Source organism: Dermacentor albipictus, chromosome 10 (assembly GCF_038994185.2).
Source record: "Dermacentor albipictus isolate Rhodes 1998 colony chromosome 10, USDA_Dalb.pri_finalv2, whole genome shotgun sequence".
Taxonomy (NCBI): Eukaryota; Metazoa; Arthropoda; class Arachnida; order Ixodida; family Ixodidae; genus Dermacentor; species Dermacentor albipictus.
In genome coordinates this window covers 81326335-81345844 of record NC_091830.1, presented here as the reverse complement: position 1 = coordinate 81345844, position 19510 = coordinate 81326335, and the positions used below count along the sequence as shown (strand labels likewise).

The window sequence follows — 19510 nt, the reverse complement described above, 5'->3', positions numbered from 1 at the left end:
GCTACTCTGGCGCTGTCTTGTAGCCATGGTTGCCGCACTACACTTATCACCCTTTTGCCATAAGCTTAGCTTTCCTCTTCACTTCTTTCATTCCCCGCTGTGCTCTTTCATCTTTCGCTGTCCTCGTTTGCACAGTTTGGCCGATGCTTGCGCACGGATGGGTGTCTGAGAGCTGCGCTCTAAAAAATGTTTTAGTGCTGTGTACTGGCATAAGCACCATCACACTTACCGTATTTACCCGATTCTAACGTGCCCTCGATTGTAATGCGCTACCCGTTTGCTGTGACCTAAAAAAAAGAAATGTCCTTTACAGTACCACACACTTCATTTTTTCATACAGAAATACAACTTTTTCTCATTTGGAGAAAAAAAATTTTTCTCTCAGTGCACTAAACTTGTGATACATAAGAAAGTCGCAGTTTTGCTCGAAAGGCAAAGCATTGATTATGATAGCAAATTATTAGACAGTTATACGAAAAGTAGGGATAGTAGTTTTATTGGCCGTATAAACTTTTAAACTTTCGCTTACAAGCTAAATTAACAAGCATGGTGTCACGCACGCACAAGCAAACATGAACACGTCTCACTTAATGACTGCGGAAACTGTTTGTCAAAACAGTGGAGCAAGGAAGTGCGGTAGGAGTGAGGGAATCGGCCTTTGTGCGGCCTCTTGCTTCAACATGAACTAAGCGACGAGAACACAGGCGTAGTGCGCCTAGATGCGTAGACTCTTGTCTCCGCCGCAGATCATTTTCAACATGGGGGCCGCGCTGTCGCCGCTTACGTTTGCGCCAGTCCCGCAAGCTAGTTTCGGGAACTCCGAATGCCTGTGATGCAGCCCGATTTCCATATGTCTGCGCACATGTGATTGCTTTCCTTTTAATTGCGGCATTGTGATGAACTTTGGTATGCCTTTGCAGTCGGCATTTCCATGCTCATAGAGCAAATGCAGAAAACGGGAACTGATGAAAAACGGGAGCAAATGAAAAAACGGTGCACTAACCTAAGCCAAAAAAAGTATGTGTGCCTAAGCACACGTACTGCAGCACATGGAGGAAGCTACGGCAGCTAGGCTCGAAGTGCGTACGAACGAGGTGGCCATTTTGAAGTGCTGATGGCCATATGGTAATGCAGATTTAGGGTCGTACTCGATTCTAATGCGCACGCAATTTTTTTACCCGTTTTACCGGAAAAAAAGTGCGCATTAGATTTGAGTAAACACGGTAAATGCTTATTCTTGAACAGTCCCCTAGAAGGGATGTGGCACTCTGACATAAGGGCTGTGAAGACTTAAAAGGCCCCATAAACAACCTCTAAAATTTCTTTATACGTTTAAAATGCGCACATCTTGTATAGAATGCTGTGACCATCATCCATGGCGAATGCAGTAGTGCTACACGCTGACACCACAAATCAATAAAAACAGAGCTCTGAAAGATTGCTTTATGAATCTAAATTGATGTAGTGCTTCTCTGCAGTTTCCTTTAAGAGGAAAAAATTCAGCCTGTCTCACGATAACTCTTGACTGTAATGCGTTTAGCATTGATTCAATATAGTGACACAGCATAGTGCCACCGTCAAAACAAGTTATGTACGAGGCATGTTCTGCAGTGGGAATCCTCTTTCACGGTTTCCTAAGGACATCTGGTGCTTTCTAGCATTGCGGGAAGCCTGTGCTTGGCTTCCGAAATGCGCTATGTGTGCCTGTGCGTGCAAACGCTAAGAAAGGCGTCATGTGGCAGCCGGGCTATTCTTTTGCGCTTCTGTCTGGACACGCCGTGCCGTCTAGTGATAATACCCAGTAGTCCATGCATGGCCTCCGAGAAGAAGAGCGTGGCGCTCTGGTGCCTACGAACGCTGTGAATTGTTCCCTCGCTTGGCCGCATACTCGGTGGCGTATAACCAGTGCATTTGTGGTGCAGCTCGCTAAAGCGTTGCCGTGAAAGGCGTTCATTGTGAAGCTGAGCATACTCAGTGCATTCGGGGCACAGCCTGATAACGTGGTGGGTTGTTGTGAAACCTTTGTGATATTGGTTTGATTGTGCTCAGAAATGGAGAAATTTAAGAGATCCATTTCGTCATTGTAAAGCGGCACATTTCCAGAGACCCAAGTTCGCGACAGTGTCATTATTGAAGGGCGGCACACACCTGCTGGTACATACCCATTGACCCAAGTTGGCATCAAAGAGGTTCATTGGAGACTTGCACAGACCCAGTAGTTTAAATCAGCATCGAAGAGTTTATTCGAACAGGGGCCCCCTACGCAGTGCCGCATCTACGGTGACCCATGTCGGCGTGGAAGAGGTTCGTTCACATACTCACCTGGGTCACATACCAACCAACCTGGGTCACATACTCAGTGACCCAGGTTGGTCTGATCGTTGGTTTTGAACCCTGTCCCCTCAGCACAGCAGTGTGACGCACCCGCCGTGCTTGCTTAGTGGCTGTGGTGTTGGGCTCCCAAGCACGAGGTCGTGGGATCGAATCACGGCTGCGGCGGGTGCGGTGGCTGCGTTTCGACGAAGGACGAAATATGAAAACACCCGTGTACTTAGATTTAGGTGCAGGTTAAAGAACCCCAGGTGGTTGAAATTTCTGGAGTCCCCCACTACGGCGTGCCTCATAATCAGATCGTAGTTTTGGCATGTAAAACCCCATAATTTAATGGGTTTATGCAGCGCGATGTGCTGCACATTTGATCGCGGTCTACATTATGACCTAAGGCAGGAAGACGCTTAGGTACAAACACGGATACAAGCATAGCCCCTGGAAAGTGCTTAAGTACCCAAAGAATGCTAAAACATGAAAAACTATTGTGTTTTTCTCTCCTGGCTTTTCCTGTGCCTTTCCGCGCATGGTGATGTCAATAGTGTGTTCCAGCTGGCGTCACCAGAGATAAATTGGTCCATTGGTCGATCTGCGACAAACGACAGCACTAATATGACAAGAGCTGACTGTGCGTTTCGAGAACAGGGAGGGGCTTGTCTGTTGTGTGCCACTGAACCTTTTATGAAGCTTCCATTCAGTCAGCTTCACGCGGAGAGCGATTTGGGGCAGACAATAGAGGAGCGCTTCCTCTGATGTGTTTACACAACCTGTAGCTTTCGCTGCATTGCGTAGTCGGTGAGTGACATGTTGAGTTTACGTGGAGAGCTCAAGAAGGGGCGAAAAGGCTATGCTGTCACGCGACTGCCGCAGTGGTGTGCTGCCAATGGTGTGGTTGCCCTGCCGCAGCTGTGTTTTTCCACTAGTGTGTATGCCCCTTTAGATGGACTAGGGTGAAGCCCGCTTGTAGCTTTCAGCCTGAGGTTCTGCCTGAGGTACTGCTGAAAAAGTTCCCGCAAAATGTTTCTTTTTCGTTGATGATGCTTATTCTCTATGTGTTTTGTATGTTTATATAGGAAATAAACATTAATTTTGGATGTTTCAATGTGCTGTCAGTAAAGGGTAAACATGTTTGGTTAAGTGTCATTCATCTCGGTGCGTACGCCTCTCACCAACGTCATTCCCTCGGCAAGCATCATGGTCTTTCTCTCCTTATTGTGCAGACAGCAAACAGCTGCGGGTTATAAAGATAGAGGCCTGCTTTACAATCCAGGATGCATGAGAGTCAAGTAAATACGATACATAACATTATTTTCATGGAATGTTGATAAGGGTCATGACCTTAGAGTGTATCTCTATTTTTTATTTTTTTCCCCTGGACACCTAGTTTGAGTGGTTGAAAGTAAACTGCACACAGCATTCCTTTTTTCGTTCTGCAAAGCTTGGGCGTGAGCTGTTCGGGTGCAATGTTATCCTGCAGGGCTCAGCAACGCCTGCGGGACCTGCAGGAGGAGGCGCAGGCGGCGGGCCGAGGGAAGCACGGCCCGGACGCGGCGTCACACGTGCGTGACGTCAAGTGGACGCTGCGCGATGGCGAGGACCCGCGTACCTTTGCCGACCGGATGGGCAAGAACCCTGTGCCCGCGGTTGTCGAACACGTGCGGGACGGCTCCACCGTGCGGGTGCTGCTGCTGCCAGACTTCCACTACATCACGCTCATGCTGTCGGGCATCAGGGTGAGTGGGCTGTCCCTCCGGGCCGCGGTGACCATTTGAGCTGGTTGAACTGACTACAGTCAAATCTCGTTAATGTGTAGTCGGCCGGGAACAATGTTTAGGTGCGCACTAAACGATGCACGAATTAACCACCAATGCCAGTTCAGATGCTACTTACCGGCCGGAAAGGTACTATGTCACGATGCTCTCAAACGCACACACTCAGAGAGGCTTTATTTCTGGGTAGGCAGCAAAAAATCAGCAACCTTCACTTGCTGCCATAGCGGCCTTGCCGCAGCATCTTCGAACTCGGTAAGGCCGCGAGCGAGTTTGTCCACGAGGCCCCACCTCTCTGTGAAAGCTCGCATGGTGCTGAAAGCTCGCATGGTGCTGAAAGCACACGCCGCATCAGATTATGAAGGGACGTCATCACTAGCGCCTTATCCATCCGCTCCTTATCCATCCGCGTTGAACCATTATGAACCAAGTTCAAGCATACAGTGGCAGGCCCTGCGCATATGGCACGGCCATGTAGACCATATCTTGAAAACGATTTACGATGTGGAAAGAAAGTGCAGACTGCTAATAGCTCCACGCGATGCATTTCCGCCGCTGCGCGCTGAAGAGACACACGAGCCCACGTCTTGAAAGCTATCTACGAAAGGGGCAGGGCGAAGCTCTTGGCTTGAGCCGAGAGCTTTGTGAGCGCTGTGTTCTCGCCGCCTTGTTCACGTTGAAAAGACAGGCAGCGTGAAGGTACAAGTCGCCCGAGGCTGCGGGCTTATCCTGCATATCCATGTAACTACTCATTGCTTCCATGCTGGCCGGACTGTGCTTGCAGCTCCCACGGAAACTAGCGCCAAGGTTCCCCCTAGTGACTGTCGTAGGAAGCTCTGTGGCTGAACTTCTACGGTGTTGTGTGCAGTGTCCGTCTTCACGTCCTGGGGAGCCAGAGTCCCAGTACGCGGAGGAGGCCAAGTACTTCACCGAGTCGAGACTACTGCAGCGGGACGTCGAGGTGGTCCTAGAGGGCGCCACCAACCAGAATTTCTTTGGCACCGTGCTGCATCCCAACGGCAACATTGCCGAGCACCTGCTGAGAGTGGGATTTGCCCGCTGCGTCGACTGGAGCCTCGCCTCGGTCACTGGCGGAGCGGATCGCCTGCGAGCTGCCGAGAAGTGAGTTGGCACGAGGAAAATGCTTAGCGCTACGGGCGCCAGTGATGCCTTCTTTTTTTGTCTGGCTCCCGAGCGACATATGTAGCGCACTTCATTGTACATAACTTGCGCTTTATGTTTACTGTGGGCACCAGCACGAAATTTATTGTCCTTTTACTCCAGTTTTATGTTTCATTGCACACACCAGAGGATCTAAACTACAGTGAAATCGCTGTGTATGTAACCAAGTCAGAAAATCGGCAATTTGCTTCGTTATATATTGAAATTCGACCTTCTATGCGAATAAGGACAGTCGCCGATGGATTTTTCCAATGAGGAAGGGGCAGCAAAATTTACCGAATTATCAGACAATCGAAAAAAGCTAACTTGAATGAAGAAAATGCAGCAGATATATATACAGTAAAGCTGTGTGAGAGCGCTTATTCCAAACACAAGTGCATGCATGCACGCACATATATACATACACAAGCACGGTCGTGCTCAAATTATACCGAACCTTTTGTCCAGCATAATTGATGACTTCTAGTGAGCACGACGGACGCCTTGAACACATCAAGGTTTCAAATCCGAGGCAGCATGCACTTACGTACGTAGCGCAATTTGCATTCATTCTATCTGCAAGAAGCCTTTACTTCCTCTGCTTCATTATCGTGCGCATATAGATGCACGAAGGTGAGGTTTCAGGTACTTCCTTTTTTCTTTCTCCCGCACGGTCGGTGCCGCCATTGCCACGGATGCATGGAGGTTAGCGCCATCTGGTGGTAGCGTAAGGAATCCAGCAACGCACATAGTCCGCAGGGATTGGTTGGCCTATTTGGCAAGAGAACAGCCAGGCCGCAGCTCCCACGGGCACGAAACCCGGCGAGGTTCACAAAGCTTCGCTTTTAACAAATTCGTTTGATTGAATTTGAGAGTTGGCGATGTCTTCATACTGGTGGGACGAAGTGAAGCCAGCCTCGTTTCCTCATCCACTCCGCCCCTGTGGCTGATAGTGCCAGCTGCAGTGGGACGGCGCCCCCATGAAAAGTGCCGGCAGCGGGAGGCGAATGCTTCATCTGCCTCTCGCTTCAGTGCACCTTCAAAAGTTGCGATAACGCAACTTCTGGTAGTAAAAGCGTGCAAAGATGGTGCACGTGATTCCATGCCATCTCAGCACGCCTGCTTTTTGCACATATGACAGATTACCTCTGAAACAAGGTGTACGGAGCGCGTACGTGTTCGGCCGTGCTGACAACCACGAACGGCCAGGGTTGCACTAGAAAGCTTTTTAGGCTTCGCACGCTCCTACTTGTTTGTTGTTCTGGTAACAAACAAGTGTTGAGTGCTGACTGCTGCAATGGTGCCTGTCGCAGGGAGGCCAAGGAGAAGCGGTTGCGGCTCTGGAAGGACTACAAGCCCACAGGCATCCCCATTGACGCCAAGGAGCAGCGGTTTGAAGGAAAGGTGCGTCTTCAGATGGGAGCTTCACTGGTTTAGTGGGCGCTAGGATGGAAATGTCGGGATAACTCTGCAATTGTAGAGTGGCAGATTCGTTCCACAGCGTGCAGCAAAATTCTGGAAAAGATTTTTTTCACAGTGCGGGAGTCGTAAAAAGCTATTTATTGTCCGCACACGAGCTGAAGAGCCAAACAGCGAAAAAAATGTTTCAACCTTGAAAGGGTTAATGTTTCTCGTTAATGACTCCCGAGTGTTTTGTTGCCTTCTGTGTGTGCCTGACTGCTGACTGTGGCCACTGCCTTCCTTGCACGGTGCCTCAAGGTCATGGAGGTCATCAATGCCGACGCACTCGTGGTGAAGGTTGGCGACAACGAGCTGCGCAAGATCTTCCTCTCCAGCATACGGCCGCCAAAGTGAGCGAGCATCCCTCCAACTTGGCTGCACATTTTGGTGTGCTCTTGTGTCATTTCTCGTTTATCCATTGTCAGTACCTAAAAAAAAAGTTTAATTTTCGGTTTTTACTTGACAAAACCACGATATGATTGTGTGTGAAGGGGGGCTCTGATGATGGGGGCTCTGCATTAATTCTGACCACCTGGGGTTCTTCAACATGCAATCAATGCGCAGTTCAGAGGTGTTATTGCGTTGCGTCCTCATAGGAATGCTGCTGCTGCGACGACGGTGGCAGGAATTAAAACCGTGACCATATTGTTGATACCTCAAGGAGGACTCGATAGACTAGAGCTTATGCATGACTGGCAGGGGTTGTCAGTTCAGTGCAGTAATGACTCATTTGAGCGGAAAGTTGCAGAATAACAAAGAAGGTTGGGGAAAGGTGCTAAGGACTGCACTGTACCTGTCACAGTGGTTTTAGTGGCTCAGCACGAGCTCCTGGGTTCGATTCCCGGTCACAGTGGCTGCATTCTAGTGCGAGCGAATGCAGAGGCACTCATGGGCTTTGATTTAAGGGGGGACGCGGGTTTTAAATCGCGAAAAATGGCCAAAAAATCGATTTTTTGAAAATCACATTTTCAGTTTCTATAACCCCTTTTCTATCTGAAACCCAAATATCATCACTGTAAACCACTTAGAAGTGCTCTAAAAAATTCGTTTTATCAGCCAAGGTGGCGAAAAATCTCGCGGAAATCAAGAAAGAACAGCGTTTTTCACGCCACGATATTTCCGGAACGGCGCGACCGAGCGCCGCCATCTTGGTCTCGTTGGAAAGCGCATTTCTCCGTCTTCAAATTTGCCGCTTCAGCGATCTCCTCCATACAGAAACAAGCGCACAAAAAGCAAATGATTGAAGATCGTGCCGGAGTCTGCGATTGGCTGCGCCTGCCATGTGACTCCAGCGCGGTTCGCCATTGGTCCGGCGCTCGCGTCATCTGCTCGGCTCTTTGCACCTCGCGAGTTTGATGTCTCCACTCGCCGTAATCTCGACGTGTCAAAACGGGTGCTACGCGGACATCGCAGTAGCGTGGCCGATCCCTGCACTTGTGGACGTTTCAGACTCGCGGCTAAGCATTCCGAGCATCGGCGACGCGCACTTCGCAATTGACATTCATGCGCGGAATCCTCGGACATGCGGCTAAGCCTTTCAGCACTCGGTGTTTCGAATTCGTGACAAATTCGTATAGCGTGCGCAATCCTTGGAAACGCGGCTAAACATTTCGCGCATAGGGAGTCTCCGACTCGGTGATCATGCACATCGCGCGCGGACTTCTCGGACCGTCACCTAATCATTTTGTGCATCGGCGCCTCCGACTGCGCGATTAAGCGCATCGAGGGTCGACTCCTCGAGCCCGCGACTAGGCATTTCGCGCGTCGGCACCTTGAACTGCGCGACTAAGCACATCGCGCGTCGGCTCCTTGTATCTGCGGCTGTGCATTTCGCACATCGGCACTTCGGACTCGCAACCAAGCACATTGCGCGTTCACTCTGTTATCATATTGTCACGATAGCTCGTAACAATATCTATCATACCACCCCTTCATAAAGAGAACCTCATCATGAGCTCTGTTCACTAGGCCCCTTGGGCTGGCACACACCTGGCTGCAGAAGTGATCGAGGCATCATACAAAAGTAAAATTCTGGAAAGCACCTAGCACCTAGCATATCTATCACTGGCTCTCTGATCCTAAGTTCCACAGCCACTGTCAGGTGAAGATGACTTGGAAGGCTACTTACAGTTGGAGCCTTCATTCAGTAACATGGTCAATTATACCAAATGAAAAAAATGCCTCACTGATTGTAATGGAGACTGCTATCAATCAGACAGCCTGCATGTACAACACTGGAACTATATTCATGCCCACACAGAGTTCTACACTTCGGTTTGAAACCCAGGCACCATGCTCTTTGTAGAGCATGGTGCCTAATAAAGTTTCTTGTGCTAGTTCAGTGGCCAGTGTGCTATTATTTTGAGTGTGCAGTCACACATTTAGTATGGCTATTCTTACAAAACATAGAGCTTCAAAATGGTACCATTTGTATTGCTGTAGATTCACTTCAGCAAAAGCTACATTTGTTTGAAACTTCAAATGCGTTTATTTCAGTTCGATGTTTTTGCACACTGTACTCCGCCTTACGGGTGTTTTTTCTGGGATGTCTTTGGCCAAAAATGACAAGGGTGGTATCATTTTATTCGTATTGAAATGATCTGGGGGGTGATGCTATTTTTATTACTCTTGCACCGTCATAAAAATTACATTCAGGTATAGTACTCGCTGCTAATTAGAAAAAAATTTTCATAATAAATGCAAGATTGTTTTCTTGTCTGCAAAATGCTTCCAAATGAATAAAAATAGCATCACCCCCTACAGTAGGTCTTTAGCAATGGTGTCATGCATTTAGTTTTTGGTTTAGCAAGACGGAATCATCAAAAAGCCCCGTAACGAGTTTGAAATTAATTTGACTTCAGACCTCAATATTTTTTGAACTGCTACAGCTATCAAAAATCTAATTACAGATCTGAAATCAGCACGAAAAATTACCCCAGACAGTGGAGTTTATTAAAGATTCACCCATAAATAAGACAAAAATTTTTAAGACCCACTACCCCCCTTAAGGTGCACATTGAAGAACTCGAGGCGGGGTCAAAGTAATGTGGACCCCCCCCCCTCCCCTTTTCTGTCCCGCCCACACGCACGCACAAAAATGCAGGCCATGCAGCAAGAGACTGTGCTGTGGTTAGCCAACAGAGCCTCTGCCGTATGACATGCTTAGTACGCAACATCTCATTTTTAATTTCATGCTGCATCAAAGTTGTGTTCCGAACATCACAAAAGTGTCGCAGTCAGATGGCTACTTCGAACTTGTCAGCGCACGAGAAACTTCAGGCTGGAGCTGACGTATTGACGAGGGTACTTCTCCTAGCCAGTGCGACTTGCTCTCCTTGGCAGCATTTGTGCATACCTCGCCTCCTGTAATTTTTTTTCAGTGCTTGTGCCTAGGGAAGCCAAAACCAAGGGTTACTTGGTGCCACTTTCTCAGTACAGTAGAACCTCGTTAATACGTTTTTAAAGGGACCATTAAAAAAAAAACTTATCAGTCGCGAAAACATAACCGTGAGGAAGGGCACAAATTGCCACAGCACAACGTCAGAAACAGTCAGAGTGGCTGCCAGGGCAGTTATTAAATGTCTCGGTGCAAATACTGTGACCAGGAACAGCAGATGCATGCGTGTACAATTAAAGGACACGTATGGTGTTCCGTGACAGTGGCCCCTACTGCAATAATGTGTGTACGCTTCGCTGCATAACACTGTGAAGCTGACTAAGGAGAATCGGCAATTATTATTATTTTTATTATTTACAATACCCCTAAAGGCCCTCGAAGGAGGGTATTACATAGGGGGGGGGGGGAGGGGGCTACAAGAAAAGCAAGTGTACATTCAGGTACAGCATACAAAAAAAGAAAAACATTTACAAGACATATGTTTTTTCTTTCAACGAGTCAGTGTAGTCATCATAAGGGAAAAAAAAAACGTTACATAAAAACGTCAGGAGCAAGCAACGAATCACAAAGCATAAAAATTATCAGGGAAACACACTTAATAAGGAAACACAACATTTTAACAGGTTCTCACAGTTGTGCAAATTGTTTCCTTAAATTTGGCTGTGTCAGTTTCCATGGCTATGTATGAGGGTAAATCGTTCCAATCGATGATAGTGCGTGGTACGAAGGATTGAGCGAAAGTTAATGACCGACACAAAATGCGTTTGACTTTGTTAGGGTGATCACGGCGAGGAAAAATAATTGGCGGTGACTGAAAGAAATCATCACGAAGTGAGGAATGGTGGGAAATTTTATGAAATAGGGATAAGCGGGAATTTTTTCGACGAAGGCTCAAGGATTGCAAACCGGCACGATTTTTTAAAGATGTAACGCTGGTGAATGTAGAATAATCTAATTGTAAGATTCTAATAAGACAGACACAAAGTAAATGTAACCCTGTAGTACTTGGCAGAATTGGCACTACTGCACGTGGTTCCCGGTAGGTTTTAATCGATGTGCGCATTTTTCAAATGCTTTGCCAACTGTGCATGCGTTCTCCCAATGTTTGCGCCACGCCTGGCTTGTGCAACTTTGTTAATTTATTGCAAAGTTCAGTCGCTTTTTGCAACAAATTGGCCACCTGTTGCAATGTGCAAGAGTCAATTTCTCCCTGCACCATTGTGTTTACGTGGCGGCCACTTTCAAATGCAACGTAAGATGCACGAACATCGCACATAGGAGTCAATGGTAATTAGAGGTCGAGACCATGAAAACGCGATGTAGCAGCCGGGAAAACAGAACAGCGAGGAATGTATCAATGGGTTCTACTGTAGTTGGTTGCAGTTTTCTGGGCACGATAAAGTCCTAATCAGACAAACGTAGGAATGCGTTGGCTTGCACCTCGTAGCATCTGGGCGCATTTTGTATCGGGCGCGATGCTGTCATTGCGGCGTGTTGTGTGACGGCGCCGAGACCTAGCAGTGCCCGATTTTGACGCGCATGCTGGGTGGGAGTGGTCTGCCAGTGTGATGCGAGCTCAAGCGAGCGATGCGACCTAGGTCAAAAATCATCGGACTCGTATTTTAAGGGGTCCTACCACTGTCCCCCATCATCCACGAATTGTCAGTCAATCTCGCGGGAATCTACGCTTTCTGTTGTGACGTCATACCCCTTTTCTTTTTCTTCTTGGCCACAGACGTCCCGAGGAGCCCAAGGAACCGGCGTCAGGTGGTGGCGGAGGCGGCAAGGAGCGAAACTTCCGGCCCCTCTACGACATCCCGTTCATGTATGAGGCGCGGGAGTTCCTCCGCAAGAAACTCATTGGCAAGCAGGTGCAGGTCTGCATAGACTACAAGCAGCCGGCGTCCAATTCCTTCCCCGAGAAGACCTGCTGCACGGTCACAATTGGCGGGATGTGAGTGCAATTTCATCCGCTGCACGATTCCTGCAGTTTTTAAAAGGTTGTTCCACATTCACCACCTCTTGGCAATAGACAGCGCTGGCTCACACTCTCACAGCCAATCTTGTAAAGGAACACTCAAGAAAGTGACAGAGGCAAATGGAACCACTGTAGCTGAATCGGTGGAGCACCACGTGCGTAATGTAGAGGGGTGTTTGGTCCCCTCCTGCAGCAAGTCTCTTTGTCCGCCTTCATATCTCTTTACCTTATTATTTCTATATATTTCGATTAATCGCAACGGTTAACTTCTCCTATGCTTTCTCTGGCTTCATTATCTGTCATTTTGTGTAATTGTGGCCAACATATGTCTAGCACCTCGGTTCCGCCCATTTCTTCTCGCTCTTTGCAAATTGAGGGGCCTTGAATTTGGCGGCCTTGATGCCAAAGGGTAGTGTACGAGGGTTTGTTGGCCAGCGCCTGCTCTTAAGTTCACCTAACGCACGACACTTGTGGTTGAAAAGGCGTTCCGCATCTGCCGCAATGGCCGTGGGCAGTGTTGGCTGGCACTCCCAGGGCTAGTCGAGTACACATTACATGGACACTAAAAAAAGTGGACGGTAGAATAGCCGCGGAACTAACTGAAGACAGGACGGAGTTAGAGCCAAATAACTCTCGGAACAAACTAAACTCGTTCCAGTATTCACAGGTGAGGGCCACATTTGTGTAAGGATTAGACCCCTGAGTTTGAACTCGAAGGCGATCGTGAAATAGTTCGACACAGTCAACTTTCGTTAATTCGGCTCTGACGGGACCAAAGAAATTGATCGAATTATCCTGCGGGTTCAAATGAACAAGATGCAGAACGAACACCAAACATACCGCAGATTCATCTGGCAGTAGTTCCCCCGATTCTAACCACTCCTCAATCAAATGTGCGTCCACATTCTGTGTGTCTAAAGTAAAGAAACTAATATAGAAATGATAGCAGTCGAATCTCAATAATTCTAACTTGAAGGGGCCTGAAAGTTTGTTCGAACTAAAAGAAGTTCAAATTAAAAGGACTTGTTTTTGAAGTATACATGCACCATGACACAATGCACGAATGGTGCGAGTCCTGAAATATCGCAGTGTGCCAACACACAGCAAGCGATGACCTTGGAACTGTCCACGCCAGCCAACGCTCACTTCCCGATAATGGCAGAAAATGAAACTTCAAGCTAAATTTTAGCATCAAAATAGCGAAAGTTAGGCCCCATAGGAATGCGTGGGCACTGGCCAGGACCTCTGGCTGGGATCAAATTAACTGAAAAACTGAACTAACGAAAGCCTATTGCATGTCAGTAATTCGAAGTACAAGATATGCCTGTCTCAAGCTTATCTGAAGTCTCCACATGTCTCGGTCGATTACCTAGATGCCAGAAATTTTGGCGTCCCTGCATATAGTAGTGGGAATGCCATCCGGCTAGTTCAAAGGCAATGCTAAACCTTTTGGTCGCTGTCGGTGCTTCGTTCGCCCTTCACGTGAACCCACCAATGTTTATCACTTCTAAACTGATTTAGTGTTGTTCTTCTTCGGTGCGCATTTAATGTGCTGCTCTCATCCACACAGCAATGTTGCGGAAGCACTAGTAGGCAAGGGGCTGGCCACCGTGGTCCGGTACCGGCAGGATGACGACCAACGCTCAGCACACTATAACGACCTGCTGGCTGCTGAGATGAAGGCGCAGAAGTCGGCACGAGGACTGCACTCCAAGAAGGACGTCTCTGTCCACAGGGTCGTCGACCTGGCCGGGGTACGTTCTCCCTATCGCTGCTTGTTTTTTGCTGGGGAAGGAGGGTTGGGGGGAGTGTGTACGAACCTTAAATTTGTTCACATGTGTACCAATTCAGTTAGTCGAGGGGAAAAACGGACAAACTGCGTCAGAGAAGTTTCAGAATGTGGTGGTGTATGACCACTGCTGATTGCCCCGCTGCCGTGGCAAAACATGCACCGCTCAACCAGCTCTGGGCCATCCATGCATTTCTGTTAAACCTTCTATTTCACCCGAAGTCTAGTCTTCAATGCCAACAATTGATAGCTCGTCTCCGTTGCAGTTATTCCTTTTTTGTTGATTTTTCTAGATCTAGGGTGTGCGTTAGGAACTAGTAAGTAAGCCTGTTTGAAAGGCACACTGTTCATACAAGGAGCTGCATACTGTGCACTGCATAAGGGAAATGCACGTGATGCGTATATGGGACTGTAATCATATAACACTATTTGCTGTTTTTAAATCCATCCAGAATTCCGCTGCTCATCTTATTTGATCAACTTACTGTTGTCATGCCAGTGTTTCAGCCAGGAAGCCCACGCTCGCCTTACCTGACCTCTAATTGTGATGTGAATGCTCTTGCCTTTCTTTGTTCCACAAGATCTACTATAATAAGTTCTAAATGTCTTTCTTTTTCCTCCCGTGTAATGTAGCATTGTGCTGAGACCGTAACTCTAAAGCTTGTGGGCCACTTTGCTGAATTGATGCGTGTAAAAATTCTTTGATCCCGAAAACCAGGATTGTCTGGAAACCGCCTCCATCACCGACATCAAAAGCTTCAGGGCTGCCTCTCACGACGTCTTTTGTTAGTTTTGGCAATTGTCGACGAAGTCGCTTTATTTTCTGCTGCACAGGTGCACGCAATTCCCCACTCCTTCCCGCAGTGTCCTCGGACAGTTGGAAGCGAGTCAAATAACCAAACTCTCTCGCCCGGGCCTGTGTTTCAGGACTTGGCCAAGTCCAAGCAGTTCCTGCCGTTCCTCCAGAGGGCGGGCAAGATGGAGGCAGTGGTGGAGTTTGTGGCCAGCGGGTCGCGGCTCCGGCTCTACATTCCCCGAGAGAACTGCCTCGCCACCTTCCTGCTGGCCGGTGAGTGCCGCACCTTCGCAAGTTGCGCGCAGCTGCTCTGTCGAACAGCGCAGTGATTGTGAAATAGTTCATATAGCCACAATTCGATACATAAAATTACGTAAGAAACTCGTAAAGAACTCATACAAATCAATCAATAAACTCGTAAAGAACTCGTACAAATCAATCAATAAACCAATCGTGGTGCAGCAAATACTAACTTGAAGCTTCGCATGAAGTAATTATTTAATTGGCTGAAAGTACTGCAGCGGTGTAGCCTACTTCTTATTGGCAGCCGCGTGCTTAACCATGGCGTCCTCAACATATTCTAAATGATCCACAAGCAATAGGCCGGTGCCCTCTATTGCACCGCAGTAGCAGCGTAGAAGGGCCAAACCAGCGACAGCCTCAGTTGAAGTTGGGAGCAGGGCAATATCGGCGCTTGCGGGATCAACCTTCGCAGAGTCTTCGTTCGGCCGCTACTTCCGCTGCGATCTCCACGTCTGTCGATCGAAGCATCTTGAAGCACTGTCTGTAACGAAGTATTACCGTATATACTCGCATAATGATTTTGCACTTTTCTGTCAAAAAATTGACGCAAATTCGGGTGTGCGATCATTACGCGGGTTAAATTTTCCCGCGAAAAGAAACATTTTCTTTTTTCATCCCGCGTTTGCTGCGGGATGACAACTGCTGCGGGATGACAACGGGTCAACAAGCAGGCGGCTGCCGCTGTCAGTGCGCTACACCAAAACAAAAATGGCGACCGGCGGAGCAGCCAAGTGCGCCGAAAGTGATTATTTTTCTTCTTGTGGGTACATTACACGCATTGAAACAGTTTCTTCCGTATCAGTGATGAATAATATTGTTAATATCGGCATGTTTGCGACAATAACGTAGCCATGTCCACTTTGAGGGGGCAGAAAGAGAGATGGGCGCGCTTGGCTGCCAGTGACATAGAAACACATGGGGGGCATGCTGCGGAAACTGCAGCATTTGTCTTCACTGCTATCCTAATACGGCACGTTTCCGCTAAGGGTGGGTGAATATCTTAGTTGCGTTACAAGCGTCGGCGTATGAATAGGGTACACTTCTAGCGTATCAGTGCAAACGTGGCCACTATCGTTGCCGCTCCTCGATTTGTTGCGTGCCCTCGAGTGCAGACGAGAAGAATAGAAAGGCGCCTTTTTTTGTCGTTGTTGTTGGCCAAAACCATTATGAAGCCTACAAGTAATAAAGCCAAGGCAAGTTTGGTTGTAGCTTTTTTTTTTTCATGGAAGTGCGGAAAGTGATGAAAGGAATGAAATGGGGCATCTGCTTAAGAATCTATTTGGTGCGTTCAGACCGCTTGGTATGTCTTCAAGAGTCGTTTGTGTAGCATTTGACAGTATTCGACAAATGGTAAGCGCGATCATCATTAGCTAGACTTGGCACACGACATATCGCTGCGACAAGTTCAGGGTGCGATCATTACACAGGAAAGAAAAAAAATTTTTACGACAAAATTCAGGGGTGTGATCATTACGTGAGTGCGATCATTATGCGAGTAAATACGGTACTTGACCCCCTACTAGCCTCTTGGTGTGGGTCTTGACAGAGGTTGTATATCTTTAGATGATGAAAAAAAGAAAGAATAAATTGAGTTGAACATCGCACTGATGCCTTAATGGGGGGGTTCTGGTGTGCAACTCAGATAAAAGAAGCTTGAACTACCTAGCAATCAACTTTTAATTGTAAAATAACGAAAGTTGAGTATTGAAAGTGCTCTATTGGTCTACATTGGTTTAGCATTTCTCTTTAGTGCCTTGTTGAATGATGTTTATCATTGGGCACAGAAGGCAACATATCGCTCTATTGTAACACATTCTTTTTTTGCCTGAAGATGTGTCGTGCATTAGAATTGAGCATGAAACCAAGATAGCAATAGGGGGTGCTAATATCCAACTCACCCCCCCATCTCAATTGCCCTCTTTCAGTTTGAATGGCCGAGCTTTGCTATTTTACTGGTTCTGTAAGCTCCTGCGAGCATCCCAAGTTTGTCATCACTGGGCTGCAGAACTCTAAATCGCATTTTCCCAATTGAAGATGAAGTCCTTGTCGTTCTTGTCCTCAAAAATATGGTCAGGAACAGTCAAAGGTTTCGCGTTTCTCCTTTTCATTTTTTCTCGGTAGGAAAGTCTGGGTGCATGTTTCAGTCGACGGCACGTTAGAGTAAACTTGGTAAATAAAGAGTCTGCAGTACTGCGGGATGCCTCCCAGCTAAAGTCTTGTGGAAAAGATAGCATGGTGTCCTCCTTGCAGGCATCTCCTGCCCCCGGGCGGGCCGCCAACAGGCTGGCCAGACCATTCCCGGCGAGAAGTTTGGCGAGGAGGCCCTGCAGTTCACCAAGTCACTGTGCCTACAGCGCGAGGTCGAGGTCGTGGCCGACGGCATTGACAAGGCGGGCAACTTCATCGGCTGGCTCACCGTCGAGGGCGTCAACCTGTCGGTGGCGCTGGTCAAAGAAGGGCTCGCCACGGTCCACTTCACGGCCGAGCGGTCGGTCCACTACCGGGCCCTCCAGCTGGCGGAAGAGCAGGCCAAGCAGCAGCGGCTCAAGGCCAGTAACTCGATGCCAGCTCCTCTCAATGTGACGCCGTCGTCCGAAATGTCTAGGGCCACTGCCTTCTGGTATCTGTAGATTTTATTGCACTTTGGTAACGGAAGCGATACAGTCAAACCTCGATATATCGAACACGGATATATCGAATTATTGCGTATATCGAACAATTTCTATATCACATGGAAAATCGCATCCATTTTTAATTCTTTATTTCGAACGGGGCCGGATGTAAAATGGATATATCGAACTCCGCCGCCCCAGACCAAGTGCGCTCTGTTGACAGGAGGCGAGCTTTCCCGCAACACTCTCGAAGATGGCGGCGGCGCGATCGGCGTTCCAGACTGCTGCGTACGACAGCTGCCCACATCGGTTGCGCCGAGGGCGCCATTTGAACGTAGCGGCGTACACACGCGGCGGCTTGGAGCCAGCACGGCCGCCTCGATCACGCGCGCACCTATGCGCGCACGGCGGGGCAAGCCGCCTCGATCACGTGCGCACAGCGAGGCTTGCCCCCGCCGTGCGCCGCGGGGGCAAGCCTCGCCGTGTGCGCGTGATCGAGGCGGCCGTGGAGCCAGTTGGAGCGCTTTGTCGGTGCTGAGCCACACATCATGTGCATTGCGGACTTCGTTGGCGGTGACGACAGCACCGGAACAGTGGCGGAGTTAAGAGGTGGAGATCGCGGCAGAAGTGACTGCTGAGCGGCTAGACGAAGACGCTGCCGAGGCTGATCCAGCAAGCGCCGATGTTGCCCCGCTCCCGACTGCAACTGAGGCTGTAGCTGCTTTGGCCGTTGTACGCCGCTACTGCGGCACAATAGAAGGCACTGGACTGTCTCTTGTGAACCGTTTGGACTATGTTGAGGACGCCGTGGTCAAGCACGCGGTTGCCAATATGAAGCAGGCTACGCTGCTTCAGTACTTTCAGCGAACTAAATAAATACTATGTTTGAAGCTTCATGTGAACATCTATTGCGCCACGATTGGTTCATTGATTGATTTGCGCTAGTTTTTGACGCGTTTTCTACGTGATTTTATATATCGAATTCTGGCTATATCGAACTATTTTGCGATCACCGCGCTGTTCGATATATCGAGGTTCGACTGTAACAGCTGAAATTTGACTAAACATGGCTTCCTACAAAATTACTTGAAGCTCTAAACGCTGCAATTGTTCAGCTAACATGGAAATTATAGTTTACTGTGAATGGTTGCATCCACAGTGGAATATTTTGTTGAAGGTGATCAAGTTACAAGATCACAAAGCCGTTTGATGCCAGAAGTACAAAGATTAGTCAAATCTGTGTACCAACCCTCATTTGCCTAGCTTGGAGCTGCCGCAGACACTGGGGCCGGACTCTACCATACCACGGAAAACTTTACCGTACTAAGAATATTATGAATCTGTACTCAGTCAGGCCCGAGATAAACAAAGATGTACAGAACTTTGTTGTGCGCAGCGTTGAGGTAGTCAGAGTGCTTGAAGCTGTGACATCTCTCCGGTTCCCTCTGCAGAAACCAGTTATGCTGGCGAGCAATGGAATCTGGACACGGTAAAAATTTTCGCAGTGGTGATATGTTTGCCCAACAGCAGCATTGCAGTGTTTTGCGACGTGCGTGTTCACGTGCGCGTTGACTTGCTTCGCTGCTAAAAGGGGCGTTCGCTGTGTTAGCAGACACTTGAAGTTGGAACATGTGAGAAACATAAACTGTTTGCGGTAGCAGTGCGACACCTTGATCGGAATGTTTCATGTTGCGGACTCACAGCTGGTGAAACAGGCTTTTTTAAAACGGAAGGTTGAGTCTTAGAGAAAAAAAATCCTTAAAAATCAGTACTTGGATGGCGCTCAAAAGCCTTAGGTAGATGGAATTTTACGTGCTTATTCCGGATAGAGGCACCTTTTCGTGTGTTTAGTTTGGTTCGAGCTTTATGCAAGCTTCTTTTGTTTCATTTTCCAGAGAAGCTTGCGAAAAACTTGT

At 48.2% G+C, this 19510-nt stretch overlaps 1 protein-coding gene across 1 annotated transcript in view; it reads left to right on the top strand.

Moving 5' to 3' along the window:
• Tudor-SN (Staphylococcal nuclease domain-containing protein 1) overlaps nt 1-19510 on the top strand; it is a 72675-nt gene that overhangs the window by 21393 nt on the left and 31772 nt on the right. Inside the window, exons 5-12 of the mRNA XM_070526932.1 lie at nt 3806-4061; nt 4966-5219; nt 6572-6662; nt 6978-7069; nt 11852-12070; nt 13665-13848; nt 14811-14952; nt 17233-17531. Coding sequence (XP_070383033.1) covers nt 3806-4061; nt 4966-5219; nt 6572-6662; nt 6978-7069; nt 11852-12070; nt 13665-13848; nt 14811-14952; nt 17233-17531 — 1537 coding nt within the window. The remainder of the gene's footprint in view (nt 1-3805; nt 4062-4965; nt 5220-6571; nt 6663-6977; nt 7070-11851; nt 12071-13664; nt 13849-14810; nt 14953-17232; nt 17532-19510) is intronic.